The sequence below is a fragment of the Lentinus tigrinus genome (genome assembly GCF_003813185.1).
Source record: "Lentinus tigrinus ALCF2SS1-7 unplaced genomic scaffold L226scaffold_34, whole genome shotgun sequence".
Lineage (NCBI taxonomy): Eukaryota > Fungi > Basidiomycota > Agaricomycetes > Polyporales > Polyporaceae > Lentinus > Lentinus tigrinus.
Genome location: NW_027137943.1, coordinates 174,690 through 201,695, shown reverse-complemented (window position 1 = coordinate 201,695; position 27,006 = coordinate 174,690). Strand labels below are relative to the sequence as shown.

The following is a 27,006-nucleotide window of genomic DNA, read 5'->3' as shown; positions in this document are numbered from 1 at the left end:
CCTCCCATGTCCATATCCGGATCTTCCACGACGCCTTGCAACACTTCCGATCCGAGTTCATGCGACGGAGGGACGAAATGACACTCACCTTCCTAGGCTCGACCCCTCCTCAGGACTCGTTCTACCGCCCAAGTGCCTCCTTCCGCACACTGGTCAATCTCCTCGCAGACCAGTGCTGTCCCTCTCTAGGGGATCCTCTCACGTTCCCCAAGGACTTCACCTCGATTCTCAACTTCCTGATCGCTGGCATGATGACCGTGGTGAACGTGAAAACACGCTATCCGCCTCACCCGGGACGGTGCGGGTTCGCGATGACCATGCACCAGATGGTCGAATCTGATGGCCGGGAGCCGAGCACTTCACTCGCTGCCTTCCTCGACACCATCACGGCTTTCTGGCAAGACGAGTGTCGAGCACGAAGACAAGCCATCTGGTCTCCGATGCCATGGTCTCGTGCGTCCAAGGAGGAGGAGGCTGCCCGTGGATTGAACAGTAAGTGCATAACTTACCATGGTTCTCTAAGGTGATTCTAATCGACTTGAAACTACAGGAATGTGCCCTGCGAGGACCTTGCTGCACCCCGGTAACTTCCATCTTGACGATGATCATTGGGTCTTCCGCCTATTGGGCTGCAACTGGGGACGGAATTTCGACATTCCCTGGTTAGGCGCTTCGCATGATGGCTATCCCCTCTTCCCAACATTGTCAAGCTACACGAAGGCTCGACGTACGGGGAAGTGCCCGAGTCCTCGCGACGATGCCGCGCTATGGCTTAGTGCGATGAGCTTCGGGCTCTTGGAAATCCTCACAGGTGTCAAGGTGGCCGAGAACCAACTGTTGACCTCCAACGACCACGGCCGCCCTGTCCTCTCTGGTGCGGCGCTGTCTCGGTTGCTCTTCGGGTGGTCGATCCGTGTGCTGGAAGCGAAGATGCATGATAGTGCCGCCTACCTGCGGCATGGGGTCGCGGCTGCACGCCTCATGCGTCGGGCACTGTCTGCTCAGTACGAAGTATGCATGGTCCAATGGAGCATTTTTCTCCGGGCAGGAGTCCCGTTGGAGGAGTCGGAAGAGATCATCTGTGCCCTCGGGACATTCCTATCCGCGCTTTGTCACTGTATCTCAACCACCTGGGAAGAAATCGAAGATTGCAAGGCCCTTGGCGATGTCGACGCGATGCAGCACGGGTATATCGGGAGCGTCACGCTCTTATGCCGCCAAAAGCTCCTTAGAGCCGGCTGGTGCCCCTTCATTGTCTCCATCCCCTTCGTACAGGCCGCTCCTATCCCCGTGCTTTCCAACCTCATTCGTCTCAAGCCATACACCCGGGGAGCCATCGACGAACACAAGCGCTGCACTGGAGTTGCGTGCAAGTTCTACACCATCGACGCTAGCTCCTACAAACCACGGCATGTCGACCCCTCCTGCACGTGTCCCCACGTCATACCTCCCCTCTCCGAGGTCACATCGCGTCTTGCTGACGGCGTCGTCCCTGTAGTCGTCTTCGACCGTGAAGCAGGTCGGCTGAGCGTCAGGAGCGCCCCAGACGCACCGTACGTCGCAATCTCCCATGTGTGGTCGGACGGTCTCGGCAGCACGACCGAGGAAGGCCTGCCGACCTGCCAGGTTGCGCGGATCGCGGGTCTGGCCAAGGAGCTTCTTCCCGCGTCGGGTGCCTTCTGGATGGACTCACTCTGCGTGCCCAACACGAAGGACCTGAGGAAGCGCGCAATTAAACTCATGGGACAGACCTACGAGGACGCCCACACCGTACTCGTGTTCGACGTAGGCATCCGCGCCTCATGCGCTCGGTCCCATTCTTGGGAAGAGAACGTGCTGCGGATCGCAACCTCCGGATGGGTTACCCGCGTCTGGACGTTGCAGGAAGGCATTCTGGCACGGAAGCTCTACTTCGAGTTCGCCGATGGGCTCATGGACGCCCGCAAGCTCGAGTCCTTCGACGGCGACCCCGCGCAGCACATGGCACAGCAGTTCTCTCGCGGCCTCCTTCCCCTGCTCTCCTTCCGAGCCCGCAGGCTTGGATCTCCGAATACACCATGCACTCTCCGCGACATCATCATGCTCGCTCGACGTCGCACGACCAGCAAGCCGGAAGACGAAACCATTGCCATCGCTGGGTTGCTCCCTATCGACGTCTCGGCTCTCCTCTCCATAACCGGCGACGATGCGCCAGAACGCCGCATGAAGGAATTCATCCTGCAGATGAGGCAAGTCCCAAGACGATGGCCTCTGGTGCCTACAGACAAACTCCGTATACCAGGCTTTACTTGGGCCCCAAGGAGCCTCGCGGATGCATTGGAGTCCGACGACACGGATGGCGATGGGACCTGTACCGAGAATGGCCTCCTGGCTCAGTATACCGTCGCACGCTTCGGCACACCTCTACCGATATCGCGACCTGCTAGAAATACATCGGTGGACTCGGAAGCATACCGCGCGATGATTGTCCAGCGAGGCATCACTGATACTGCTTGTCTGCTGACCATTCAAGACCATACCATTTCCATCGGCTTGAACCGTCCCGCTCATGCCAACGCTCTCCTTCTCACCAATGCCACTCTACCTGTCATAGCGGGCCAACCGGCGTTTGCTGCCCTAGTGCACCGACGTGAGGAGCAAGGGGAAACCGCCGGCCGTCTAGAGACAGATCCACTCGTCTTCGAATACCTCGCTTCCGTCGAGCTGAACCTCTTTACACCGGACCTTGCACGTACCTTCCCCGGCAGAGTGGTAAACGTGCAACTAGATGAAGCACATGTCCGTCTGGTGTGATAGGTCGAGAACTTCTTGTCATTTGTTATCGTTTGCAGGAGCAACCTCTTGATCTTATTAGCACGTGGAAGGAAACAGTGTACAGGGACAGCTATCTAGCTACAGATGTTTGGGGGAGTAGAAAGGTACATGTTCTTCGTATTCTTTGTCGTTTCAACATACACAGCAAGACACCAGACGATCCAGGCAACTCCGAATCAAGCCCCGACTAGCTCCCGGAACTCAGCGCCCCATTGCGGCGACTTCGCGGTCGTGGCGACGAAGGCGTCGAATTTGGGACTCGCACCTGGCTGGCTGATCTTGCTCAGCGCAGCGACGGCACGCAAAGTGCTACGCTGGAGCTCCGCGGCGCGCTCCAAATCCTGCTTGACAGTGTCCTTTGTAACAGCGGGTCCGTTCATGCTCTTCTCCAGCGGCGGGGTGAGATCGTCCAAGCGCTGAGCGACGGCAGTCGGCGCAACCTGCGCCAGGCGGAAGAGCATCATGTGGCAAATGACCTTGACCTCATCCGAGTCGTCCGCAAGACCTGCCGCCACGCGGCCAAGGAACTCGTGTAACTCTAGTTTCGGCAGGCAATTGTCCAACTATCGTACTCTCGTCAGAGCTAGCAAGGACGGATGCAATAAGAGGGGATGCTCACGAGGGTATACAGCGTCTCATAAGCCGTTTTGCGCGCTTCCAGGCCGTCATCGACCTTGTGCGTCCACGGACCCATCTGTACCGTACGGATCAGGTCAGGGTTGACAACCGTCTCCTTGTACAGACTAGGAAGGAGCGTTGGCAGATGGTCGCGGATGAGGTGCGCCCGTGAGCGAGCAGCAGAGTTGAGGGCAGAAAGGGCCAAACGCCGCACGGTCTATGGCTGAGGTGAGGATTGTATCCCTTTGGGATGATACGAGAATACTTACCAAGTCTGCATCAGAGAGGAGAGACAGGAAGTCCATGATAACACCGCCGAGAATCTCGTCGAACGACGCAGCGTTCTCCGCGAATGTGTAACGAATGGCTGTTAATACGGTGGCCCTTGTGGCAGGATTTGGGTCGTTGATGCGAGCCTGTCCCGATGTATATCAGCTACCGGCCGATTAGGTGTTTGACGAGACTTACATGGAGTTGGGGCAGGTAGCGACCTGGGTGCGTGGTAGTGAGCTTGCCCAAACATGCCGCAGCGACGTTGCGAGTAGTCTCTTCTTGGTTCTCCGAGTTCTCAAATAGCGGGGTCCAAAGCATGTCCGCGGCAATCTCCAGCTGACCATGAGAGCAATGGGTGACGATCTGCCACAGGACGTCAGTATCGTGGGGATGGGGAAGACATCGTGAACAGAAGCGAAACCCACCTCCTTGATAGCATGGAGGGCAAGGAGACGCTTCGACTGATCGTGTTCAACCATCTTGACAATAAGGGGCAAGAAGTGGTGCAGGTTTCCGACGGCCATGTTACCTGCGATCACGTTAGCTCGGGTACAGACTGAACATCCCTGCCCTATGCATACCTGCAGCAAATGCAGCGGCAGTGCGAACTTCTTCCTGCTCAGCGGTGAACCTATCGATTGCTTGGTTGAAGATGTCCTGCTGAGGAGACATGTCGCTGTACCACGGAAGAAGTAAGGGCGAGATCTTGGAAAAGGAAAGGAACACTCACATGAAACGGCCGACCTCACCCATGACCAGCAGACTAAGCACGACCTGATGAGTTTTCGCCTTGGAGGAAGGCTGATGACGAAAAGGAATATTAGTAGGATCTCTCTGCTTAGACACAACCTGCATACTTTCAAATGCCTCGCGAATTCAGCAATGGTACCAGCAGCAACCGCACGCTGAGCCAACACGACCTGCCCGATGCACTTGGCCACGTTCGTAAGCGACGCCTCAGCCTTTGGCGCCTTCTCGACGCAAGAGACCAAGTTGGGCACGACGTGAGTAGCGATCTGCATGTCGGCCTCCACGAGCGCGGCAAAGAACGACAACAGTGACTCGAATGGTGCACCGGCGACTAGAGGCGAGTGTGCGATGGTGTAGACATCAGGCAGAATATCCCGCTCAACCTCTGGGAATGTCGACTTCGGAGAAAGCTCCAGTAGTAAAGCTACGATATCCAGCGCAGCGCCCAGTAGTGCGATATCGCTGGAAGTCAAGTATGGCTTGAGCGTCGGGATCAGGTTTGCGGGAAGGTCCGATGGAATCGCGGAATACCTGATGCAGAGTGTAAATCAGAAGAACATGAGAATACGAGTGAGTCTGTCTTACCCCTTCAACAAAGCGTCAAGACAGTTGAAAACTTCAACCTTGCCTACGCGACCGCTCTTCTTCAAGAGGACAGTCACCCATTCGATGCCGCCATTGACCCACTCATCTCCGATCTCGACGTTCGTGGCAACCCGAGTAACAACCTTCACTGCGCCGTCCGTGCGTCCGGTAGTTCTGCAGATATACTCCCACTCCTTCCTGTTCTTCGTCTTCATGATGTCAGTCGCCGAGATCCAAAGGTCGCCAATGCAATCCTCGGCACATGCGCGGACCTCTGCGTCCGTATCATGGTTGCTCAACCGCTTCACGGCCTCGTCGTACACCCGGTCGACCCAAGCCCCGCTCTTGACAGGTTGCATGGCGTTCAGAAGGGACGAGAAGTTCCGGAATGCTTCCGATGCGATTCGAGGGTGCTTCTCTGCGAGAGCCTGAAGCAGCAGAGGGGTGATCGAGTCAAGTTGACCGCTATAGACAGGAGGAGCGTGCTTGGCGAAGAAGAGAGCGAGGAAAGACATGCAAGTGACTTGGAGGGATGCCGAGCTGGCTCGAGATGAGGACGACAGAACTGACTTCGCGCTGGCGATAATCTGGGCAGACTGGTTCGCCAGAGACCCAGGAAGAACAGTCAATAGCTTGTGAAGCAGAGAGAATCCAGTCTCGAGTGTGGTTGATGGCGTCTTCGGCGACTTCATCTGTCCAAGAAGTGCCTTCGCCAGTGAAGGTACCTGGGATTGGAGTAGACTATATGGAGTCTCCTCGACGTCCATACCTTCCTCCCGCTTGCGCTTGCCCCCGACAGTGTGCTCAGTGTTGCTTTGGGGACTTCCGCCGTACACACCAGTCTGGTTCAAGAGGATGGCGTATGTGGACCATACTTCCACACGCACGGTCTCTTCCCGGTCGCCGAAACGCGAAATGAGAACTGGTGAGACCGACTTGTAGAGTGTCGTGAGCAACTCAGGCCGCGTAGCTATGACTGAAGCAAGCAGCTTGGTTGCAGCTCGACGAGTCTTGTAGGAGGTGTCTTCATCATCAGAGTATCTGCTTCATAATCAACATAGCGCCACACGTCGAATGGCAATGAAACTGACTCGTCGCCAAGATCTTCGTCTTCATCCTCCTCGTCAGCCATCTCCTCATCCTCGTCGTCATCACCCCCAGCGTAGTTCTACAAGATACATCAATACCAAGCATAAACCAAAGACCTAGAGTGACGTACAGGGTCATGCTTGATGTACTGGTTACCAACTTGTATTATGGAACTCAAAGAGGGCGTGATCTCGGTCGGGCACTTGAGAACCAGGGCTTCGAGAGCCTGACGTACTTTGATTCAGGAAGTGCTTGGCATGCGGCAGCGATGTGCTCACCTGCAAACAGCTCTCAACCAGTTCCTCGTCTTCGCGCTGAACGTCCTTAAGCAAACTCGGGATGATGTCACCCACGGTGGGAGCAATTTGGTGCGGGGAGTGACGCGCGATGGCAGCCACCAATTGCACGACAGTGCGCTGCTTGTCAATGCTGGCAGACGGCGCGAGTCCTGGCAGAACGACCGCATTCAGGAGCGTAGCAGTATCTTGTGGTTGGGCATGCGGCAGGAACTGGGCCAAAGTGGTGATAGCGCGTTTTCTTACCGCAGGACGAGAGTGGGTGAGCAATGGGGTCAAAGTTGGTACGGGTTGTGGCTCGACGTTGGCTAGGTATGCCGGGAAGCGCGTGATCAGGATAGACAAGATAGCAAGGGTTTCAATCAGAGTCTCTGGAGGGGTATCGGGCTATGCGAGAGGTACCGATGAACATCAAGCAGGTAAGGGAGGACAAGAGACACCATACATTCGCCGCCTGTGCGAGTAGCTTCGGGGTGAGCTTCTCACATGCTTTTGTCGCGATCTTGCCTTCCGGAGGAAGCTCCGACGTGATGGTCTTCAATGCTGCCAGTATGTTGTCGGCAAAATGCAGTATCCAAGCAGAAATGGCACATACCAAGGCCGGAAATATCCCTCAGTTCCTCATCCTTCCCAGCGGAAAATTCGATGAGCTTGTCGACGACAAACTCCATCTGGGACTCGCGGATGATCTTGATGAGTTGACCAAGACTTCACGTTGAAGTTGTTAGGGACACGCTAGGACATATCTGACACAGTACACACCATTTCACGGCCTGGTTCTTCACTTCCGATATCTTGTCCTCCACCAGGGTCAGTACCTGTTTGAGGACTTTGTTCTCGGTGGCCTCATCGCCCAAAAAGCTGTTTGGATCTTGCTTGATCTCGAGCAGCAAGTCGTTCAATCCCATATACCTGCCGCGATCGCGTTAGAGAATGAGGGCACGCGTCGGCTTTGTCGCGGTCACGCACCGAAAGTCCTGGTCTGGGGATTGCATCTATCACATCGTGTGCATCAGTGGACACCCCGCATACATAGCAATGAGCTCACCTTCTCCACCAGACCATTCATGATATATGTCTTCGTCATCTTGGATGACTATCGGGGGCGGGACTGAGGGTAGAACGAGGAAGAAGACGAAGTGGCTGAAGCTGTGGCGCAAACCCGACGCGTACAATGGGCGTCTTTGCTTATGCTAGGCTCAAGGTCCGGAGGCATATAGTCCTTTCTTGATCCAGGCTCACCACGGCGAACCGAGCCTCGACGTCGTATAACCTCGCCAGACTGGGGACAGTCATGCGCTCATGCTAACCGATACTGGTACATTGTCAGGAATACAATCGAGACCCCTCATGTGGGTCCGTGGTATGAACTACTAAGGGTATGCGTTCGGATAGCGTACATAGAAAACAATGAATGACATCGACAGCAAAATTTGAAACCACGGTTGGACCCCATGGGCCTGATCATGACCCCAACAGCAGCGAGCGTAGTTGAGGTGTGTCTGGTTCGATGCTTCCTTCGAGAGGTGAGAAAGCGTCCCTGATGTTGGTCCGGTATCGTCGGAAGACGACGACGTATAGCCGGCAGGGTCTCTGCAGGATAACGGTCAGAAATTGAGAATAGCGGCGAGCATATCGAGAACAAAACATACATTGTGCTCCTTTGAAGGTTCACGAATCTTCACGACAGTGCCCGCATACCATTCGCGACATCCTCTGGGTTTCACTAGTACGGGCTGTCTAAGCTGCGGAAAACAATCGGTTTCAGTAATTTGCTACCACGCCACAAGGGATTCTGAGGAGACTCACATTGAACTGGCGGCCTTCGGGCTCGTTCTTCGATTCTCTATGCGCTTCTTCGTCGGTATCGGGAGTGTAGTCCGACTCTGACTCAAGCTCGGAGAGTTCACTCATATCATCGCCCCAAGGGTCGCGGTGATCCTCGTAGTCACTCGAGGTAGACGAGCTCCCGGCTCGTGGTTGTCTGTAAGACATATGCGACATCCCCGGTACTTGAGTCAGCTGTGGCGATGTAACGTTGTGATGCTGGAGGACACAAAGCGTGCCTGTTAAGACGACTGGGTGGTCGTAAGGTGGCGTTGGTGGTCAGCGCGGGGTGGGCGGTGATCTGTGTGAAGAAGGGAATCGACGTACGAGTCTGTCCTTATATCCAGGCCGGGTGGCGTCTGCGACGGGTGGAAGCGTGTCAACATCCCATTCCGGCTTTTGTTCTTTGTAGTGGCCCCAGACGCCGGCACTACAACCACGTTGCATCCACACAACACAGGTTCTTCTGCGCCGCCGGGTCTTCGAAGGATGTTGTATGTGGAATACGAGGAAGCGAGGCCTGTCTGCACCGGTATCAGAATCGCGAAAGAGGGCAATGGGCGATGTCGATGCCAGGTCGATGCCGACCGTTTACACCAACTTTCGCGTGCTTATTGAGTCATGGCTCTTGCCACTTCAGGCTGACTTGCTCCAAGTAGCAGCGAACATGCAGAACAACGTTAGAAGGATGCACGAGGCATCACGAAGCGTCGCCGTTTTGATGGGAACGCCTTGATGTGAGGACTGGTGGGTAGAGGACGCCCGCGCTCCGCCGCTCGGGTCTCTGCGGTGCGAACTAACACTGACAGAACCTTCACAGCGCTGAGACAACAGTAAATCGATTGTTCCGAGTGGAGCACCGACCGTACGGAGTGCTACTACTTCGAGAGTCTATTCAAGTTAATTCTGTTGAGACCCTTTGTCGGGTACATCTACGGCAAGCGATACCAAGTCCCTGGAGATGCCATAGTATACACGCCAAACTCTATTAGCCTTCGCAAGGCACTGACCAAAGATTGTTGACCTACTTACTAGACTATTGGTGCAATGTTTTAGCCAGGCCGCGCCCGTAGAAAGAAATCGAAGCTCAGGCAGTCAAGCCGTCGACGCGTTAACGGTAATCGCCACAAACGTCAAGCTGTACTCCGTGGTGATGTGACCCTAAGGAAAGGATTGAATACAAACCCTCGAACATTCACAGATATATTCCTGCTCACCGGGCAGCCGTCAAACTCCTGTACGACAGAGAGGTACGGCTGGGTGCCATCCAACACCTGCAAGACATCCGCAGGCACGTTCAAAGTCGATGGGGGCGCATCACCGGCGGAGAGCGGGAGGCCTGCAAGTGAATCAGCGAACGTGTTCAGTAGATCATGCATTCAAATGCCTACCGAAGTTGGACACGGTGAACTTGCCCAAGTTGTAGAGGTAGCTACCATCGGCGAGGGTGCCGTCAGTGGTGACATTGTCGAATGAAGGCGGCTCGGCACCCTGTGTGAGGTAGACCGTGAAAGGCGTGAATGCCGACTCGCACCAGTTTGAGGTAGCGTAGTCAAAGGCAAAGTCAACGGCGGGGACAATCGTGCTGCCTGCGCTAGGCGACACAATCGTGCCAGAGAATGGACTCTGCCAGATCGCCTTGTCACGCTTGGGGAGCAGCATCGCAGAGGCGACCGTAGCAACTAGGACGACGGTGGCGATGAAGGGACGCATTGTGAGCGGGGGCGAACGAGCTGAGAAGGTGTGGGGATCGACTGTCCAGACTTGAGTGTCGCTGAGGACCTGCAGCCCGTATGCCTCTATCTAGCCAACTTTTATACTGTGAGCATCCGCACTCGAACGCTCTGCACTTACAAACCTGTTTCCCAGCATCATCGCCGGGCCCAAGACCAGGGTGACGATACGGCAGCGAACCGCGGTACCTTGGAAAATCTTGAATGTATGGTTGTCAAACGGAGGAAGCGTGGACGACCCTCAATTCGGCACATGGAACTATCGGGGAGTCTTATTCGCCTTTGCGCACCCGATGTCGACCTAGGTCCGAAAATCAGCATCCGCATTCAAAACTGGACCTGCTCGAGAAGACGAAGGCACGCGTGCAATGGCGAGACGCTGACTGGACCGGCGATGACGCGCCTCGTGCGCCACTTGTGCGCGGGTACGACGCCTCGACGTCCAAACGCCCTCGCATATCGCACCAATGAGTTACATAGGGCTCGAACATAGGCATGGAAGCGAAGAGAACTTGCCGAGGCAGGAACCGGCCCGCCGCGCTTCGGTCTTCTGGAACTCGACAGCACGCCACCGGCACACAGAACTGTATAGCAGGCTGTAGCTGGGTATGCAAGCTCACGAAGATGGAGATGCTTGAGGGCACGTATGGGACGATGCATCATGCCTGTGAACCTTCCTGTCTTAAACTCTTAGGTAGGTCAGCCAGTGGGTCAAGCACGACCATGTAGAGTGAGCTTACCGGATGTCAGTGTTCACAGCCCATGCTTCCTAGTAATAACCGCGGTTTTAGTCGGAGGTACACAATCTAGGAATGTCAAAGAACTGGCCTAGACGCCAATGAGGGTTCCTAGGGCACGTCACTTTCCATGTCCACCCGTGTGCTTCTCCTGCTTCTCTAGTGCCGGGTGAACAGAGTTAGCTTATCAACCCGTCAGGTACTCCAAGTGAATCGCGGTACCTCCTGCAAATGCTGCCTGAGAGCGTCGCGGGCCACTACAGCAATTCCCGCCCTGAAGTAGGCTGAACCGCTCGCACTAATCGAATCTAGAGCATTCATTCCGATGTTAGTTGATTGGTAAAGAGTGACGCCATAAAATACCGAACTCACTTCGATTCATATGGTTTGCACATCTACAGCAGAAATAGAAAGGTACAATTCAGCCCTTGAAGTCACTAGAGAACAATGAATCCTCACCGACATTGAACGGGATTATCCATCTGCCATCCAAGTGCCTGAGAGCCGCGGCGTGATTCAGTCAGTGTCGTCCTTCCGGGACCGTGTCTGGACGCAGTCCAGGAGTTGCGTACGAATTCGCTCCACAATTCCGCCAGCAAAAAATGCAAAGAACAGGATTGCGTTTCGTCGGATACCCCTCGAATATTACCTGTCCAGGTAGGTAAACCTGGGTCAACATATTGATCCCGGACATGCAAACACACTGGCCGGCTTCGCAAGGTTTTATGAACCAAGGAAAGCATGTCGGAAGCGCAGCAGCACTTGAGCAATGACGATAGCGATTTCGGACAGTCCAGCCCGTACCGACACTTCTGTCGAGCATGCAGCGTCAACGGTCATGATACGCCAGTTGGGGCGCATAGACCACTGCGATGTCCCCAAGCGAAGCCAACTGGCTCTGGTATACCCATTGCTCGAAAGAGTAGTCTCGGGACGCCACGAAAGACGTAGGACTCACCGCATGCGTTACCAAAACACAGAGATGTGTTGGAGACGTCAAGCAAAGCCTCATTTGTTTCGAGGACCATGTCATAAAATCGACAACGCAGTCGAGCCCCGAGTTGCCACTGGCTTGTGCAGATCATATGTCCGAGGAGCTATCTGGGAGCGCCCGACCCAGACCCATCTCCTCTGACTCATGTGGCGTCGTCCTGCGAGACTGACTGATACAAACATCATGGTGAATGAGCGGTGGCTGGAGCGAATCAATGGCCAGTGACCACGTACCTGACCGAACACTCTTGCACACGACGATCTTCACGAACTTTTCCAGTTTAACTAACTTACCTTCCGGCTTCTGCGTGTAGGGGTCCAAATTTCACAGTCTTCAACGCTCACGACACTGGCTGGCAATATGCTCAGAAAAGATCCTCTGCTCTCTCCAGGCCGTGAATGTGTGCCAAGGTGTTACGCGGTTACGTCGAACCCGGGGGGGAGGCTAAGCGCTAGCCTCTGACTTGCCATGTGGCAGCGGCGCTTCCACGACGCAAGCCTGCTACCCACCACACCGGGTCCCTCGACGACCATGTTCGCTCTCTGCCGCATACCCCGCTATAGTCGCAGACTAGAACGTCGTCTGCGTTCACGCGGCGAGCGTGCCAATACCTCCGCCCCACAACTCTTACCCACAGAGCACGTCTCCGTTGATCAAACGGAGATGCATGCCGCTCGTTGCAACGGTCGTTACATGCAGAAGAAGCGGATCCAAGGCGGCCAAGTGTGTGGGGGTCCCAGAACCCAGTATACCCATCTATTAAAGAGGGCGGTCTTCCGCACAGCAGCGCGCCGACCTATCGATCATAAGTAGTCTACATGATGCGTAAGGATACAACAAACCACAAGCCATGAAAGCAAGCATGAGCAGCACAGTACTCGTCATGAACAGTCCATGAGCAGAGGGGCAACACGAACGAACAACGAACGACGACATCAAAGAGAGAACGAAAGCAAGGCACCCGGCCTAAGCACCACGCACGACATCACGAGGGGGGGGCAGCGGATGTCTGCGGTCACTCAGTTCTTCTTCTGGCCGCCCTTCTGCGCGCCGGCGAAGCCACCCTGCTGTCCGGGGGTCTTGCCGGTGTTGGAGCCCTTGATGGCGCCAACGGTGGCAGATGCGGAGGGAGCAGCAGCAGCGCCAGTCCCGCTCGCGTTGTTGCCACCGGTAGCTGCGCCGTTGGCCGAGACCGTGAACTGGGGAAGAGCAAGGATCGCGCATCAGTACGAGTGGAGCGACGAGAGATAAGTGCTGATCTATCACTCACGTAGACCATGTCGTCGAGCGACCCGTGCTGCGCGATGGCGACGAGCGCGGGCTGGTGGTTCGCAGCAGAGTTGATCGACGCGAGGCGGTACACGCCAGCGGGGAGACCGCCGGTGACGGTGGCAGAGAGGACACCGTTCTGCGCCTTGTCGTTCAAGCCCTTGAAGAAGGCGAACGTCGTCGGGTCCGTGGGGTCGGTCTGGTCGAGCGCGTTGAGCTTCTCAACGACGACGTGGGAGTGGCCGGTGATGTCGCCCGCCGAGTCCACCGTCTGCGGGGCCGCGAAGTAGTTCTCGTTCGGGTTCGTGAAGAAGCCGGTGTTCAGGTGCTTGATCGCCATCTGGATGGTGAAGTCCTGGTTGGCAGCGATCGTCTGCCCGTTCTTCGGGAACACGAACTTGGATGAGGGCATGTTCGACGAGGCCGCGATAACACCCATCGGCGCCGGGTTGCAGGAGCCGCTCTTGATCTGCTGGCCGTTCGTGATCGGGAGGTTAGACACGGTCGCGCAGAAGTTGATGAAGTTGTTCGTCGACGTCAGCGACGCAACCTGACCAGCAGTGGGCTGATCCTGGCCATTGTTCGCGAAGCCCGTGGCGATCACAGACTGGACGAGAGCTGTGATTGGCCGTACTCAGGGACGCACTCGACAGATATAAGATTAGGAATACGCACTCAGAGAGGTCTGGGGGTCGCCACTGTTGGCGTTGGCAGCAGACGAAGAGGCAGCCGGAGGTGCAGCGGCCGTCGTGGAGGCCTTGCCGGCGTTGTTACCACCCTTGTTCTGGTTGTTGCCACCCTGGGCCGGGAAGGCCGGGGCCTTAGGGGGAGTGGGGGCCTTCGGGGGAGTGGGAGCCTTCGGGGCTTGCGGCTGACCGGTACGAACACCGTTGTTGAAGTCCTGCAACGTTGATCGCGGGTGAGAACCCTTGCTGAGCTCAGATCACTGGCCTCACTCACCAGGGGCGACGCCAGAGTGAAGACCGGGAGGAGGACGAGGAGCGCAGCGAAAGAGTGTGCGAACTTCATGGCTGTAGAGAATGTAGGAAAGTCGACGCGAAGCTAGCTTCGGGAATAGCGGAGAGACCGAGTCTGGGATGGAGACCTGCCGCTGCTTGATGGTTAGTGCTCATTGACTCACATCATAAGACTGGAGGGACGTACAAGAAAACAGAACCAGGCAGCTCTGCTGCAAGTGAGGAAGGAGGGTGGGAGGGAAGGAGGGATGAGGGAAGCATTCTCGAGGAGCGGGAGGTTTATAAGTGGGGCGGTGATTGGCAGGGAAGGCTGCTGGAAATCTTTGTTGTGGTGCTCCACCGAGTGTTGCAGCCCTGGCCGGTGACAGTGACAGGCCTGCGAGAGCGGCAGAGGATGTGCATGTCCGCACCGTTGTCAAGGAGACTCGAACATGCGAATGCCCGTACCCAAAATAACGCCGTGCCCTATGCCAGATGAACGTGAGACGCCTTCTCGTCGACGTCCCGGACCTTGTCTGCACGCCCATATCTGGCAGCGGGCGCCTGCACAAAGACACCGGGCGCATGGAGGCCGAGTTCGCCGCGCTCGCTGATTGGTCCATCTGCTCCAAAAATGGCGCAGAAGCTGTCGATACGTCACGCCGATACATACACTCCCCTGCCCCCTAACGCGCGCTGCCTGGGAACCCAAGAGACGGTGTATACTCTTCATGAGAGGTCTTTGAACATGCTCTTCGCCTTCACCGCACACATGAACGCCGCCAGCGTGTCCACCTCCTTCACCTCTTGCTCCCGGAAATGCCGCTCTGCAATCGTCGCCAGTATCCCCTCCACCTCTGATAGGTCGCTGTGCAGGGGGGCAGGTGCAGGTGCCCGCTCTTCTTCCACAAGCCGAGAACTCCGACGCCGGTTCGCCCCTGGATCACGACGCGGACGGTTCGCCGCCGTTGGCATCGGACCAGGTCCGGGGCTGGTGGTAGACGTCCGACGAAGTGCGTGGCCGTGGGGTGGGATATGACTTCTGGGCCTCAGCAGCGAGGACGGCGGCCCGGGGTCCTCTGCAGCCAGTGGGGATGGATCCAGCTCTGGGATCAAGTCGAAACAGGCAAGGTACCGATGCAATGCTTCGGACGGTAGCGTTGTGAAATCTACCTGTGGGTCGGAACGGTTCATCAGCGACCTGCCAAACACCAGATGCGAGGGATGGGAACGTCAGCAGAAGGCGCAGGTGCTGATGATGAGCCACGCCGTAGACTTTCCAGATGGGCCCCAGATATTCACTGCCTGTATCAAGGCGACCAAGCTCCACTTGATCGAGTAAGCGTCGAGCAACCAATGATTACTCGCAATCGTGAGCTGCTTCATGGCCCCCGTTGCTCGAATGCCGGCATAAGAACCTGGTTAGCTAGGCGAGAGCCACGAATTGCCCGAGTTGTCCACGGGTCAATAGCGCGCTCGAGCTCGCCTATTGGCCCAAAATAGAGCGCATCAAGAAGGGCGGCCACACATGTCAATCCCTCCTTGCTCAATCATTTGAGTGGCAGCACAACACTCGTGAACAAGTAGTTGAGCCTGCCGGACAGTTCTCAATTGCGCCGAGGCACAACATGCTCATAGTATGATCACAGGAGTACGACATGTCTCCTGGGAAACGGGAGAAGCACTGGATGGAGGCAAGTATTCGCCGCAAAGCATACATGCGCCGGAAAATACAGGCTTCAGCTCCCGTCTGACGTCAGCACGGAACAGCCAGGAGATGAAGCGAACTGTATACAGAGGGGCGGCTTCAGCATCACAACGGCATGTTCAACTACGCTGATCATTGGGAGCGGCCGGCCGACGTTATGTTGACTGCCCAATGAACACGAGCCAATGACATATTCACCGGGACGGTCTCTCCCATTGACGGCGCAGAGCCCCGCTGACTGATGTCGATGGGTTCCCCCCGTATGTCGAGTCTCGAGGTAGTTGAACATAGACATCCGATGTGCCCGAGGCGCGAGGGTACAATGCGCGAGGACCATAGTGTCATGAATAAGACTCACCAGAGACCCCTTCTCCTCTTTGTCCGCCCCGTTCGTGTTGGCCGCTGCTCCTGACGCCACCCCAGCGGCGGAACCGTCGACGCGTTTGCGCTTGACGCGGTCGCGGTCCCCGTCTGCACGCTCTCCAGCGGCGCGTTTTGTGCCCGCTGCAGCGTGGTATGCTGCATCGTCTGCGGCGGCGGCGCGTTTGCGTGCTCCTTGTGCGCGTCGTGGGCCAGACGTCGATTGCGGGGGCGCTGGAAGTGGGATAGCTGACGCTGTGGTCGTTGGGTGCGATGTGTTCGGCATTTGCGTGTTCAGAAATGCTAGACTGCGTCTGGGGTTGGATTGTATGGTTGGTTCTTCGGGGTGGCGGTTGGCGGGGGCTTCGACGTTCGTCAAGTAGTTCCTCTTGCGCTCGCACCCCGCCGCAGTCGATGAGTGATGAGCGTTATAATGAGAAAACGACGAGAGGGTGGCCGTCAACAACTGGGATAGCTGCAAGACAGGTGCTTGTTGGGTAAGAGCAGGTAAGAAGTTCAGGTTAACGTTGCTGTGGGCCACCCGATCACGGTTCAGAGGGTGAGGAACCGCTTGCCCGGTCCGCACGTGGCTCCGCCGCCAAGCCAGTGATACATATTCTGGATAAATTGTCCAGACCTTGTCCAACCCGGAATTCAAGCCATTGGTATTGCCAATCTACCACATCGTAATGACACTCTAGTCTGTTCCATTGGCGAAATGGGAGCGTCAACTGCACTAGAGTAGTCTGTTACGATCACTGTTGTATCGATTTTACTACTACTTGTAGACAGCAATGTTATGGGACGGTACAAAGACAAAGACAAAGACGTGAAACCTTACACATTGAACACATATCCTCCTTAGTTTGTCTCAAAGGCTGAATCTAATGTCTAAGTCTTGTCCGAACTAGGCTTCACTTCAACCGTAAAACTACTATATAACCGGCCTCTAGACCGGTCTTTAGTCGGATCTCCATATTTGGACTGGATCGGCACGCCGGGCCTGAGGTACCGTGACGTCATGCACGTGCAACTGGCCGGAAGATACAACTACTTAAGGACCAGTCTGGCTCACTCAGCGACCACCACCTCTTCTTCCTACACTCTACCATCATGAGCCTCCTACAAGACGTCCTGCGCACGCAGACACTCGATTCCCTCGACAAAACGCTTTCCAACGGGGGTATCTCGCCAGATGACGACGAAGAGCTTGTCGGAGTGGTAAGTTGCTAGTTTTCTGAATGCGCGCAGCTGGGGCACCCGTATTGACCTGACCCCTCTCCCACAGATGTCCCTTCCAGGAAGTCCTGGAAGGTCACGTCCGAGCTCACGACCTGCGTCTCGCCCACACTCACCGACTCGTGGTTCACGCCCAAGCCCTCTTCAACCTATCGTACTGAAGGCGATCCCGAGGGACCCACTACGAGCATTTCCAACCGATGTGTCCCAGAAGATATTCTCTTTCCTATCCATTAAGGAACTTTCACGTTGTTCACGAGTGTCGAAGAAGTGGAATAGGAGTCAGACTCTGAACTATGGTGCGTGTGGGTAGTTGGTCTAGGCCCATGCAGATACTGACTCATGCACGCATCTCGATAAGTTTGGTTCCAGCACTACAGGAAAGAGAACTTCCACGATGAGAGTCTTCCCCCCGGGAAGTGGACGAAGCGCGAGTCCAAGCAAGATTGGGTACGTCTTTCCCTCCAGGTGCAACTTCTAACCGGAGACTCACATCGTCGACATCAGCGCACCACCTATCTCCACACAATTCCCAAACGCTCTCCCCCTCAATCGCCTCGCTCGGGATACATGTCGCCTCGTTCCGGCACGCAGACCCCCCGAGAGATGCGCGAAGATAAATGGCGACAGGAGGCCGAGGCTACATCGAGACCATCGAAGGTCGAGATGCGCGAGATGTACAAGGAGCTTGGCGGCCGGAAGTCTCGGGGCAAGGGCAAGCTTGGAGGCACCACCGGCATGAGAGATCGTGGTGGATGGGATGATCTCACCGTCGAATGATGTCGGATGGTCGAGGCATGCGGCTATCCGCGACGAAGAACCTCGGACACGCCCTTCACAATGAATTGAATTGAACTATGCAGTTGTAGATCATATGGCCGGATTTTAACAGTAATTGTAGAATTAGATGCTCTTGATTATACACCCGTTCTGTCTGAAGGAACTCTTGAATCCTTCCCAATACTGCTCTCCTCCGCGGGCGTCGCAAACAGCGATGATGTGATTGAGTGCCATTGGGTGCGTCACGATCAGGAGGAGAGATCGAGGTTCGATCTCGGCTAGAAGCGGACGAGATGCATCGTTTAGCGACCTCTCTCTTCCTTCCACCATCCCAGCTTCCGCGTCGACGCATCGTTTCCTCACCAACCAAATATCCGACTTATTGGAGGAGTTCACATGAGTACGACGACACCTCGACCCGCGGTGTATGGCCAGAAGAGGTTCCGGCGAGTGGGTGTTCACGAGCTCCAGTCACGTTCACCGTCCTAGTTGCTCATGCATGCCTTGCGTGCCAACAGACCGCAATTGATCTTTCTCGGCTAGACATCGACGACGGAGGAGGCATGGCTATGACCGCGTCGAAGTCAGAGCCACATCTTCCGTCGGCCGTTAGCGGTGCCTCGGCAGAGCAGAGCCCGCCATTCACGGCCATACCGGTAAGTCCTCCACGTGGATGCTAGCGGGCCCTGCGCTGATCAAGTATACAGGAGGCATTCTTCAGGAGACGCACGGGCATGGCGTGGAGGTCAAGCTCGAAGTCGGGCTTGTCTGCGGCGTCCAGTGGCAGTCGGTTACTCGTTCATGACGCGAGCTTTGAAGTCGAGGTACGTTTTGTCAGTAATAATTGGAAGCGTTCACGGCGTTCATATCCTTGCTCGCAGCATGTCGGCGATATCAAGGCGGTGGACTCGGGATGGCTGGACGATGACGTAGAGGTGAGTGTATGCGCCCTTTTGCGAGGTGGGCTGCCCATTCTGAGTGACGGCGTTGGGTAGGAAGTGATGGTCGTGTCGAAGAAGGACAAGAACAGGAGACCGCTGAGTGCCATCGTGGAAGCGTCCGATAGGCCCGCATATAAGCAGTCTGAGGTACGCGTTGTTTATGTCTGTCGTCGTCCATGTAGCGCGTGCTCATCGTGCGAAGCACCAGCAACCACAGTCGACTGTGTCCGTGGATGCCAATTCCTTTGAGTACATCAAGAGCATCCGCTCCAAAGACGTCCGCGAGTCGGTAGTCGCCCGCAAGCTAGACGACGGGAAGATATTCACCGTCAAGCTCGTCAGAAAGTCGGGGCAAGAGGCTACAAGACATGAAGCGCAATTAGGGAAGGAGCAGCGAGCATTGAGGGTGTTGACTGATGCCCAGCTCCCATACGTCACCAAGCTGTGGTGGAGCTTCGAGGATGCAAAGGCCATGTATCTTGTGACGGTATGTACCGGCCGATTCGCTGTGATGCGACGCCTGATTGTGTTAATGTAGGACAGGACCGATGGACCAAACCTTCGTACCGTCGTCGAAAACGGTGGACCGCTGTCGAGCCATCAAGCTCTTACCTGTGCCGCAGAGATTGTGAGTAGCTCATCCTTCCATGCGACGTGTCACTGAGAAACTACCAGGCTGCAGGCCTCTGCGAGTTACATAAACGTGGAGTCGTGCATTCCAGCATCAGGCCCGAGTGCATGTTGGTTGGACAAGATGGGCATATATCCATATCAGACTACGAGCAAGCGAAGTACTCACACTCTCGCGATGAGCCAGTGCCCATCACGTCGCATGCAGCCGAACCGGTCGAGATCATGTACCTTGCTCCGGAGCAAGTACTCGGTTGGGACCACGACAGCGTTGCTGACTGGTGGAGCTTTGGCCTGGTGGTCTATTGGATACGCGTCGGAGCGGTGCGTAGTCACAACCCGCACATACTGTCTGTTACCCAGGAATCTGACCACAGCCATTCATAGCATCCATTCATCACTGAAAATGACTTGGCCCATACGTCAATAGTGCACAGCAAGATATTGCATGCAAGGATGCCGGACCTTAACTTCGGCTTGGAGGAGTCTGCGTTGCAGCTCGTCGCGAAGGTCAGACTACCGATTCATTTTCTTGATGGCTACGCATCCCCTAACTGTGGAACCTCTCAGTGCCTGCAACGCAACCCAGCACTGCGCCTTGATGGCTTTGGAGCGAAGATGCATGCATACTTCAGGGAGATGTTTGTTTGGCTCATTGGGTAACATCCGCGCCTGCATGATGCTGATGACTACGCTTGGCTGCAGCGATTGGGACGACGTTGCTGCGCTGCGCACTCAAGGTCTGAATACTTGTCCCTGACACAGTACGTTCTTACTGCTGATCTAGTTGTTAGCCCCCTTCCAGCCTGTGCACTCTCGGGGAGCCGCCCCCAAGAAGAATCCCACCGGAGGCGGTACTTTCCCTGGTCCTGTTGCAAGCGGCCAAGCCGACGAGAACCAGGAGCCCTTCTCTTTTGACTGGCAGCAAGACCTTCTTCCTAGTCGGCCTTCGCACCACAGCGGACTTTCTCGTGTCAAACACAGCCTGCAGGCTTTGCGTTCGGATCAAGAGCAACACTGCGGCGACAAAACCATTACTTCATCTTGCGTCTACCAGACTGGCGACATTTCTAGGTTGTCTTCAAAGAGATCCCTCCCAGTGGTACCGGACGCTCGACCTGTCAGTGATCTGCACGACGCCGACGCATCGATCCTGCCCGACCTGGTTCCTACTCCGCACGCTGGCCTGCCTACTCCGCCTAACTCTCGTATTGGCAACCTCCGCAAGTACTCGAGTCTGAACTTCGACGACCTCGACAGTCTGGATTCTGTTGAATCAACTCCTGCTCCCGAGTCTTCTTATCGTCGGCTTGCACGCTCCCAGTCGTCGCTGCTCTTACGCAAGTCCAAGTCTATTCTAGGACTATCGCAGTCTCAGGAGTCCTTGAAGGACGCGGACGACACGTTCAACTCGACTCCCGCTCGATTGGCAAGCAAGTTGCGGAAGCGCAGTCGCGCTGAGGCTCCTCTTCCCCCGATTCCCTCGACTCCTACACCGCCCGTCCCGGAGCTCCCCAAGGGCCTCGAGCACATCGGCAGCGGCATCGGTTACACGTACCGTGGCGAAGCGCGTCGTGCCCCGCTCAACCTTGCTAGCCTGACTCCTCGGACGTGCCACAGCATCTTCACCGGACGACGCACCAAATCTGGCGGGAAGCGCAAGACCAAGGACGGCGCCCCTGGCGAGCGGGACCCGTCTGGTACTGGCGGCGAAGGGCAGGAACACGCGGACGCTGTCGGGTCCGGCGCGGAGCACGAGAACGAGGAGGACTTGATGGACGAAGTGATGCGGGAAATATATGGGGACGAGTGGAACCGCGGACTCTCGCCGCAATTGGGTGGGGTGCGCGGAGTGGCTGGGGCTGCAGCGGGGCTGGGATGGGGCGACATGTTGACCTTGGGGAGGTTTGGGATGGCGGAGGACGCGTCGTTCGCGGGTCCGGACTGTACACTGAGGCTGGTCACTTCGCCGTCGACGCCGAGGTTGCACCGTTGAATGGTTGATGATTCCTCCTGGTATTTGCACCATTGATTGTTGTATCATAGTACGGTTAGGATGATTAATGGGTTTATGTATGTTTCTGTATGCAGAGCCAATGCCATATGACGACAAAACGTCCGCGCGCGCGAGCGGCAACGCGACGCGACGCGCGACTTGCCTCTTGCCACCAACCTGTCTTGTTGTGATATCAAGTCTTGTACACTAGAACACCCTTCTAGACACGCAAGTTCTCAGCTTCACGGCCATATACGCTAGCCTCGCACTTTGCTTACTCCGAGTCCGCTGCGTGCTTCAGTGGACATTGAGCGCGTTCCATAGAGAACCCTTCCACGACAACCAGCCTCATGCCCAAGGCCTTCCCCGCGCCGGACTCCCATGGCGGAGACAGAGACGTGTGCATCGTGAGCAGGAACGGTGTTGAACGTAAGTGCCACCCTCCACCATGCTGCCCGCAAGCCTCAATCAGACGTCTTCTGCACGCGCAGGACAGGCCAACATCCTCGAACGCCATGGCGAAGAAGTCTACGTGCATTATGTAAACACGGACAAACGCCTCGACGAGTGGGTGGCAGAGCGCGATGTGAGGCCTGCAGGCGGACACGAGGCCGAGGTGGCAGCGAATGGCCACAGCAACGGCGCGACTCGCAAGCGGAAGAGAGGTTCGACCGATGGACAGAGCTCGCGACGAGGCTCGCCAGTCCAGGCGAATGGAGACACAGCTGCAGGGTCGGAGCAACCGGAAGACCAGGACGCGAACAGGGCCGATACAAGCACGATCACTGAGGAGGAATACGACATTGAGCATCACAAGCAGATCACCGCGAAAAGGAACTTTGACAAGGTCATCTTTGGGAAATGGCAGATCAGGACATGGTACGTGCTCTTCTTTACCGAGGGGCCCCGCCTGGGTCTTGAGGAGAGCTTCCGAGTGCGAAGCTGCGTGGCTTTGGCTTGCTGGACGACTGAGTCTCGCCCACCTGGCGTGAAGCGGCATTACCGCGGCCATGTCGCACAGTAGGTTATTCGAAGCTTGCTACAGCCGTGCATGAGGCATTATTCCTCTGAAGTCTCAGTGCTTTGATCATTTCCTTATTTCCTTGATCACCCCTCAGAGCCGTTCTCCGTCGTCACGTTCTCAGCGTGTTAGCTTTTGCACAACCTCGTGCTAATACAACGCAGGTACTTCTCGCCCTATCCTCTGACCGAGTCAGAGGCCGAAGATGCAGGCGTCCCAAACGCTCAGGCACCTCCTGCTCCCGGCAGGATTCCTGGCGTTGCACGGTCTTCCATTCGCTCGCATGGGCGCACTTCTGATCTCTTCGCCGGTGGCCTCGGACGAAGCCACGGCGTTGGGCAGAACTCCATCTTGTGGGTCTGCGATCGGTGCTTCAAGTACATGGCGGAAGGCCAGGCATGGGAACTTCACGTCGTGCGTTGACCAGTGTCACCTATTACGTCCCTTTGAGCTGAAGGACGCCAGGTCTCTTAGAGAAAGTGTACTCGGCGAAGCCCACCGGGTCGCAAAGTCTATCAGCGTGGGGCCCACATCATCTGGGAGGTCGACGGTGCGAAGGAGAAGGTGCGTATAGAGCGGTTTCTCTCCGGATGAACGCGCTGCATACAGCCTGCTGACACGGGTCCTGCAACAGCTATACTGCCAGAACCTCTCACTCTTCGGCAAGCTGTTCATTGACATAAAGACCCTCTTTTTCGACTGCGACAACTGTGAGGCGTAGAACCATCTTACGCGTGGCCAGCGCATACTGATCAGGGGTGCTCATCTCCCCGTTTGGCAGTTTTGTTCTACATCCTCACAGATGCGGACTCACAGCGGGATCATGTCCTGGGCTTCTTCTCAAAGGTGATTGGCGCGGTTGAGGTTCCATGTATCGCTGTTGACACGCTTCCGCGCGCAGGAGAAAGTGTCGTATGACGACTACAATCTCGCCTGCATAGTCGTGCTCCCGCCTTATCAAAAGAAGGGTTACGGCATGCTGCTCATCGAGTTCAGTGAGTGCTTTTCTGCGCCACGGTAGCGCCGTGCGCCCGTGCACCAGTGTTTGCCATCCGTGTTGACTCTTTGGGACATGTCAAAGGTTACGAGCTCTCGCGGCGTGCCGGCAAAGTTGGCACACCTGAGCGGCCGCTGTCCGATCTGGGGCTCAGAAGCTACCTGACGTACTGGGTGTCCACTCTCGTGCGATTCTTCCGGTGGGTGCCTGTTGGTTGCGCTGGCTCAACATCAGCCCATACTGACTCCGAGGAACGTGCTGGCTGCAATTCGCGCTCGCACACCGTCAGACGACTGCTCTCCGTGCTCCCGCCCGACACGGCACAGGTCACCACGACCGGGCTTACGACGGACATCTCTGATGCTATCGCGCTCTCACCCTCCCGCGATACGGAAGACGGCTCCTCCATCTCGAAGAAGAGGCGGAAGAGCACGAAGGGCTGGGACGGCGAGGAGATCCCGGCATCGGCAATCGCGCATAGGACGGCGCAGCTGAACGACACGAACGGTATGCTTCTCTCGCTCGTGCAACCGTCTGTTTGACACATGCTTGACTTGGCCACTTGGCCACCTGCGACAGACCCTATGTGGACTTCCTTGCGGAGCATCGAGACGACCGCAAACCTAGACGGAAGCGCCACGACGCACGTCGTCGTACGGTGCACCCTCGCGGACATTGCGCGCGCAACGAATCTTCGGATCGAGGACGCCGCGTTCGCGCTGAACGAGTGTGGGCTTCTCGGACGTCGTATCAGAAAGGACAGCTCTGGTGAGACTGAAGAGCTCATGGCTATCACTCGTGAGATGGTGGAGGCGGTCGCGAAGGAGCGGAACGTCAAGCGGATGGGCATGGACCTGGCGCACGTTTTGCTCTGATCTGCGCTGTCTGCATGCGCTTCGTCAGTGTTCCGGCGGGCGACGATCTTCCGCTTGGACCTTTTGAGATGGTTGAGAACTGTATTGCTATCGATTTGTATGTACATAGGTGTGTTGTGAACCCTGTTGTGAACCTATTACTCTTGCGCTCCCATGCTAGAGGGCTTCTGGTATTGCGGGCAGGGAATTCAGGATAAGGATGTCATCTCGAATCCCTGTATGATACCACTACCGAGCCAGACCACTCTCCCTTCTCATCATTCAGGGACTTCGTACCTGCGTCATGGAGTCATGAAGCTCATCATCACAGTGCCTAGCATCACATAGACTACTTGCATGGGAACAAACTTTGCAGCACCGACTAAGACGATTCAAGACTTCGGAAGGCCGTTGTACTGTGTACATTGGTTGTACGATTCACACCATGCGTCAGACGATACATATACATGGTATACATCGAACGAGTTTCAACTTCCGAGATTTAGATCTGGATCTGCTCGACTGCGGAGCTGACTGCGAAGAACCATGTATAACATGCGGGCATGGGCTTGGCGTATTGGCGTGAGGCGCATAGCATAGGATACAGCGTACTGGTACGACGAGAGAGGATGACGATGATGATGTGCAGCGGGTGGAGTGAAGGGGGATTTGTCGGGTTTACTCCCGGACGGGCGCATCGTGCTCGACAGCAAGGATCGCCTGCCTCTTCTCCGCAACACGGGCAGCACGACGCTCGCGGGCCGCCTAGAGGACGATGAGACGGTGGAAAGGGAGAGAAAAATAAGGTCGACTGCGTACCTTGTTCTTGACACGGCGGGCCTCCATCTGGTCGGTAAGGACCTTGGTGCGGGTCTTCTCGGCCTTAGCCTTGTGGATGTACTCCATGAGGACACGCTTGTTCTTGAAGACGTTACCCTTCGACTTCTGGTAGAGGGAGTGGTAGCTAAACCGAGCCAGACGCGTGCATGAGAGGGCTTGACCGCACTGAGACAAGATACGGACTCACAGGTGCTTGTCAATCTTGCCCGCTTCCCTGTACTTCCTCAACAACCGACGCAGGACCCGCTGCCTCCTCATCCACTGGACCTTCGTGGGCATACGAGCATCGGCGGTACCCTTCCTCTTACCGGGGCCGGTGTGGCGACCCTTGCGCTTCGCAGCAAGAAGGTCCCGAGTGCGGGCGCGTGAGTGGACGGTGGTGGGCTTGATGATAATGCGGCCGTCCTTGATGAGCTTCTTTACGTGCGTGCGCGAGTTGGCGTTGCCGATCTCAGCCTGCTCGTTGGGGTCGAGCCAGATTTTTCGCTTGCCGACGCCAGCGACGGATGCGGCAAGGCGCTTTTGGGACCGGAGGTTGACCATGGCGTCTGAAAAGCGGGGGGAACGACGAGCAAGACTTTTAGGATGACAAGGTCCCTGTCGTTGTGAACGCCGACGAGCTCACCTTGTTCTTGAGGAGGGTCGATAGGGAGCGATGGACACACCGATGGCGGAAGGAGGGAGGCGCTTACGTGAGGCAAGCCACTCGGGAACAGCCGAAACTCTATCAGAGGAGCTGTATAGTTCCGGCACCTCGGGAAAGATCGATTACGATGCGGGCTTGATGTTGTTCGTCTTGCGTTCTATCCTCGCCGCGAGGGCTGGTGAGGCTGCTGGCGACTTGGGCATCCTCCGGCTAACAGGCTCCGCGCTCCTCTTTCGGTCAATCTTCATCATCTCATCTCATCGTCCGACGTCATGATATCTCGGGTCTCTCCTGCCTCCGCCTTGCAATATGTTAGCCACTGCTTCGGAAGTCTCGAGCGCATTCCACTCTGTCAGCTTGCCGTCACTGGTCAGCAGGCTCTCTGTGCCATACTTAGAGTTCAAGCCTGGTTCAAGCATAATCGAAAATATCCCGCAGGGTCCAGACGTCCTGCCGACAGGAGTGATGTCTCGATTGGTCTGGAAGGAACAAGTTTCCGAGTGTGCGTATCCGAGTGCCTCCGACGCTGACCGACCAGCTTCCACCGACGGCGACAAACGATCGCGTTTGCTCCTCAACAGGGCAATCATCCTACTGCGCGTTGGGGTCTCGCACGCGATATGGTGGATGGGAAGCTCTGCGCTTGGTGTTCGGAGCCTGTCTGCGAGCGTCTGACGTGCTTGAGAGGGGCAGTCACGCAGGATGGGCCAATCAAGTGGCGTCTGGGAAAGATGCTGCCCGGTGCTATAGCGAAAAGCCCGCTTACGTGCGAGTCGTTATCTCGGCAGCTCTCTGGTGGGCCATCATGTTCGCTGTATACTGTACCGTGGGGGACGAGTGTAGCTCGGAAAAAGGAACGGCTTCTATCAGAATTGTGGCAGGGAGTAATCAAGCAGTTACGATTCACGAGGCGGTTGTGAGACAGACGTCCGCTTGATCACCTCGTGTGCGGTGAGAAGAGCATGCAGAGCCCGATGGCCACGGCGACGCGATGTCTGGGGCAGAGGAGGAGACCGCGCGAGGCCGAGGGCGTGAGTTTGGAAGTCTTTCAAA

General features: G+C 56.3%; 10 protein-coding genes across 10 annotated transcripts; 4 read left to right on the top strand and 6 right to left on the bottom strand.

The window, feature by feature from the left end:
• Positions 1 to 1,440: 1,440 nt before the first annotated feature.
• On the top strand, positions 1,441 to 2,385 carry L226DRAFT_443101 (uncharacterized protein; the record flags this gene model as incomplete). The annotated part of the gene is made up of 1 exon (XM_067674839.1): positions 1,441 to 2,385. A coding segment is annotated over one exon (945 nt), but the record flags the coding sequence as incomplete, so codon positions are not given.
• A 406-nt stretch (positions 2,386 to 2,791) lies between these two features.
• L226DRAFT_492494 (TIP120-domain-containing protein) lies at positions 2,792 to 7,556 on the bottom strand. The gene is made up of 17 exons (XM_067677390.1): positions 7,474 to 7,556; positions 7,395 to 7,420; positions 7,188 to 7,337; positions 7,021 to 7,133; positions 6,871 to 6,968; positions 6,408 to 6,812; positions 6,260 to 6,355; positions 6,132 to 6,208; positions 5,041 to 6,081; positions 4,563 to 4,986; positions 4,436 to 4,506; positions 4,287 to 4,381; positions 4,131 to 4,234; positions 3,901 to 4,068; positions 3,702 to 3,848; positions 3,434 to 3,649; positions 2,792 to 3,377 (listed from the first exon to the last, which is right to left on the bottom strand). Exons 1-17 carry the CDS (start codon positions 7,510 to 7,512, stop codon positions 2,991 to 2,993), a joined length of 3,657 nt encoding a protein of 1,218 aa, XP_067531385.1. The 5' UTR covers positions 7,513 to 7,556; the 3' UTR covers positions 2,792 to 2,990.
• Positions 7,557 to 7,712: 156 nt separating this feature from the next.
• On the bottom strand, positions 7,713 to 8,781 carry L226DRAFT_615928 (uncharacterized protein). The gene is made up of 4 exons (XM_067686842.1): positions 8,580 to 8,781; positions 8,235 to 8,503; positions 8,078 to 8,170; positions 7,713 to 8,018 (listed from the first exon to the last, which is right to left on the bottom strand). The coding sequence occupies exons 2-4, from the start codon at positions 8,427 to 8,429 to the stop codon at positions 7,890 to 7,892; spliced, it is 417 nt and encodes a 138-aa protein (XP_067531384.1). The 5' UTR covers positions 8,430 to 8,503; positions 8,580 to 8,781; the 3' UTR covers positions 7,713 to 7,889.
• Positions 8,782 to 9,347: 566 nt separating this feature from the next.
• On the bottom strand, positions 9,348 to 9,965 carry L226DRAFT_574470 (uncharacterized protein; the record flags this gene model as incomplete). The annotated part of the gene is made up of 3 exons (XM_067685050.1): positions 9,348 to 9,413; positions 9,470 to 9,591; positions 9,644 to 9,965. The coding sequence occupies 3 exons, from the start codon at positions 9,963 to 9,965 to the stop codon at positions 9,348 to 9,350; spliced, it is 510 nt and encodes a 169-aa protein (XP_067531383.1).
• Positions 9,966 to 12,735: 2,770 nt separating this feature from the next.
• Positions 12,736 to 14,014, bottom strand: L226DRAFT_574469 (uncharacterized protein; the record flags this gene model as incomplete). The annotated part of the gene is made up of 4 exons (XM_067685049.1): positions 12,736 to 12,915; positions 12,987 to 13,603; positions 13,661 to 13,886; positions 13,946 to 14,014. The coding sequence occupies 4 exons, from the start codon at positions 14,012 to 14,014 to the stop codon at positions 12,736 to 12,738; spliced, it is 1,092 nt and encodes a 363-aa protein (XP_067531382.1).
• Positions 14,015 to 14,670: 656 nt separating this feature from the next.
• On the bottom strand, positions 14,671 to 16,295 carry L226DRAFT_574468 (uncharacterized protein; the record flags this gene model as incomplete). Its single annotated transcript, XM_067685048.1, has 2 exons — positions 14,671 to 15,114; positions 16,008 to 16,295. 2 exons carry the CDS (start codon positions 16,293 to 16,295, stop codon positions 14,671 to 14,673), a joined length of 732 nt encoding a protein of 243 aa, XP_067531381.1.
• A 799-nt stretch (positions 16,296 to 17,094) lies between these two features.
• Positions 17,095 to 18,217, top strand: L226DRAFT_538620 (uncharacterized protein). Its single transcript, XM_067681533.1, has 4 exons — positions 17,095 to 17,230; positions 17,298 to 17,547; positions 17,610 to 17,698; positions 17,756 to 18,217. Exons 1-4 carry the CDS (start codon positions 17,123 to 17,125, stop codon positions 18,026 to 18,028), a joined length of 720 nt encoding a protein of 239 aa, XP_067531380.1. The 5' UTR covers positions 17,095 to 17,122; the 3' UTR covers positions 18,029 to 18,217.
• A 201-nt stretch (positions 18,218 to 18,418) lies between these two features.
• L226DRAFT_615923 (kinase-like protein) lies at positions 18,419 to 21,669 on the top strand. The gene is made up of 12 exons (XM_067686841.1): positions 18,419 to 18,478; positions 18,547 to 18,684; positions 18,736 to 18,852; positions 18,910 to 18,963; positions 19,024 to 19,116; positions 19,172 to 19,456; positions 19,508 to 19,597; positions 19,645 to 19,923; positions 19,987 to 20,109; positions 20,170 to 20,240; positions 20,305 to 20,339; positions 20,394 to 21,669. The coding sequence occupies exons 1-12, from the start codon at positions 18,425 to 18,427 to the stop codon at positions 21,593 to 21,595; spliced, it is 2,541 nt and encodes an 846-aa protein (XP_067531379.1). The 5' UTR covers positions 18,419 to 18,424; the 3' UTR covers positions 21,596 to 21,669.
• A 276-nt stretch (positions 21,670 to 21,945) lies between these two features.
• L226DRAFT_469708 (acyl-CoA N-acyltransferase) lies at positions 21,946 to 24,488 on the top strand (the record flags this gene model as incomplete). The annotated part of the gene is made up of 10 exons (XM_067676239.1): positions 21,946 to 22,024; positions 22,087 to 22,474; positions 22,781 to 23,030; positions 23,091 to 23,180; positions 23,251 to 23,326; positions 23,398 to 23,462; positions 23,518 to 23,611; positions 23,698 to 23,812; positions 23,903 to 24,120; positions 24,193 to 24,488. 10 exons carry the CDS (start codon positions 21,946 to 21,948, stop codon positions 24,486 to 24,488), a joined length of 1,671 nt encoding a protein of 556 aa, XP_067531378.1.
• Positions 24,489 to 24,720: 232 nt separating this feature from the next.
• Positions 24,721 to 26,211, bottom strand: L226DRAFT_492477 (60S ribosomal protein L19). The gene is made up of 4 exons (XM_067677389.1): positions 25,933 to 26,211; positions 25,495 to 25,855; positions 25,287 to 25,431; positions 24,721 to 25,232 (listed from the first exon to the last, which is right to left on the bottom strand). Exons 2-4 carry the CDS (start codon positions 25,848 to 25,850, stop codon positions 25,146 to 25,148), a joined length of 588 nt encoding a protein of 195 aa, XP_067531377.1. The 5' UTR covers positions 25,851 to 25,855; positions 25,933 to 26,211; the 3' UTR covers positions 24,721 to 25,145.
• Positions 26,212 to 27,006: the final 795 nt, after the last annotated feature.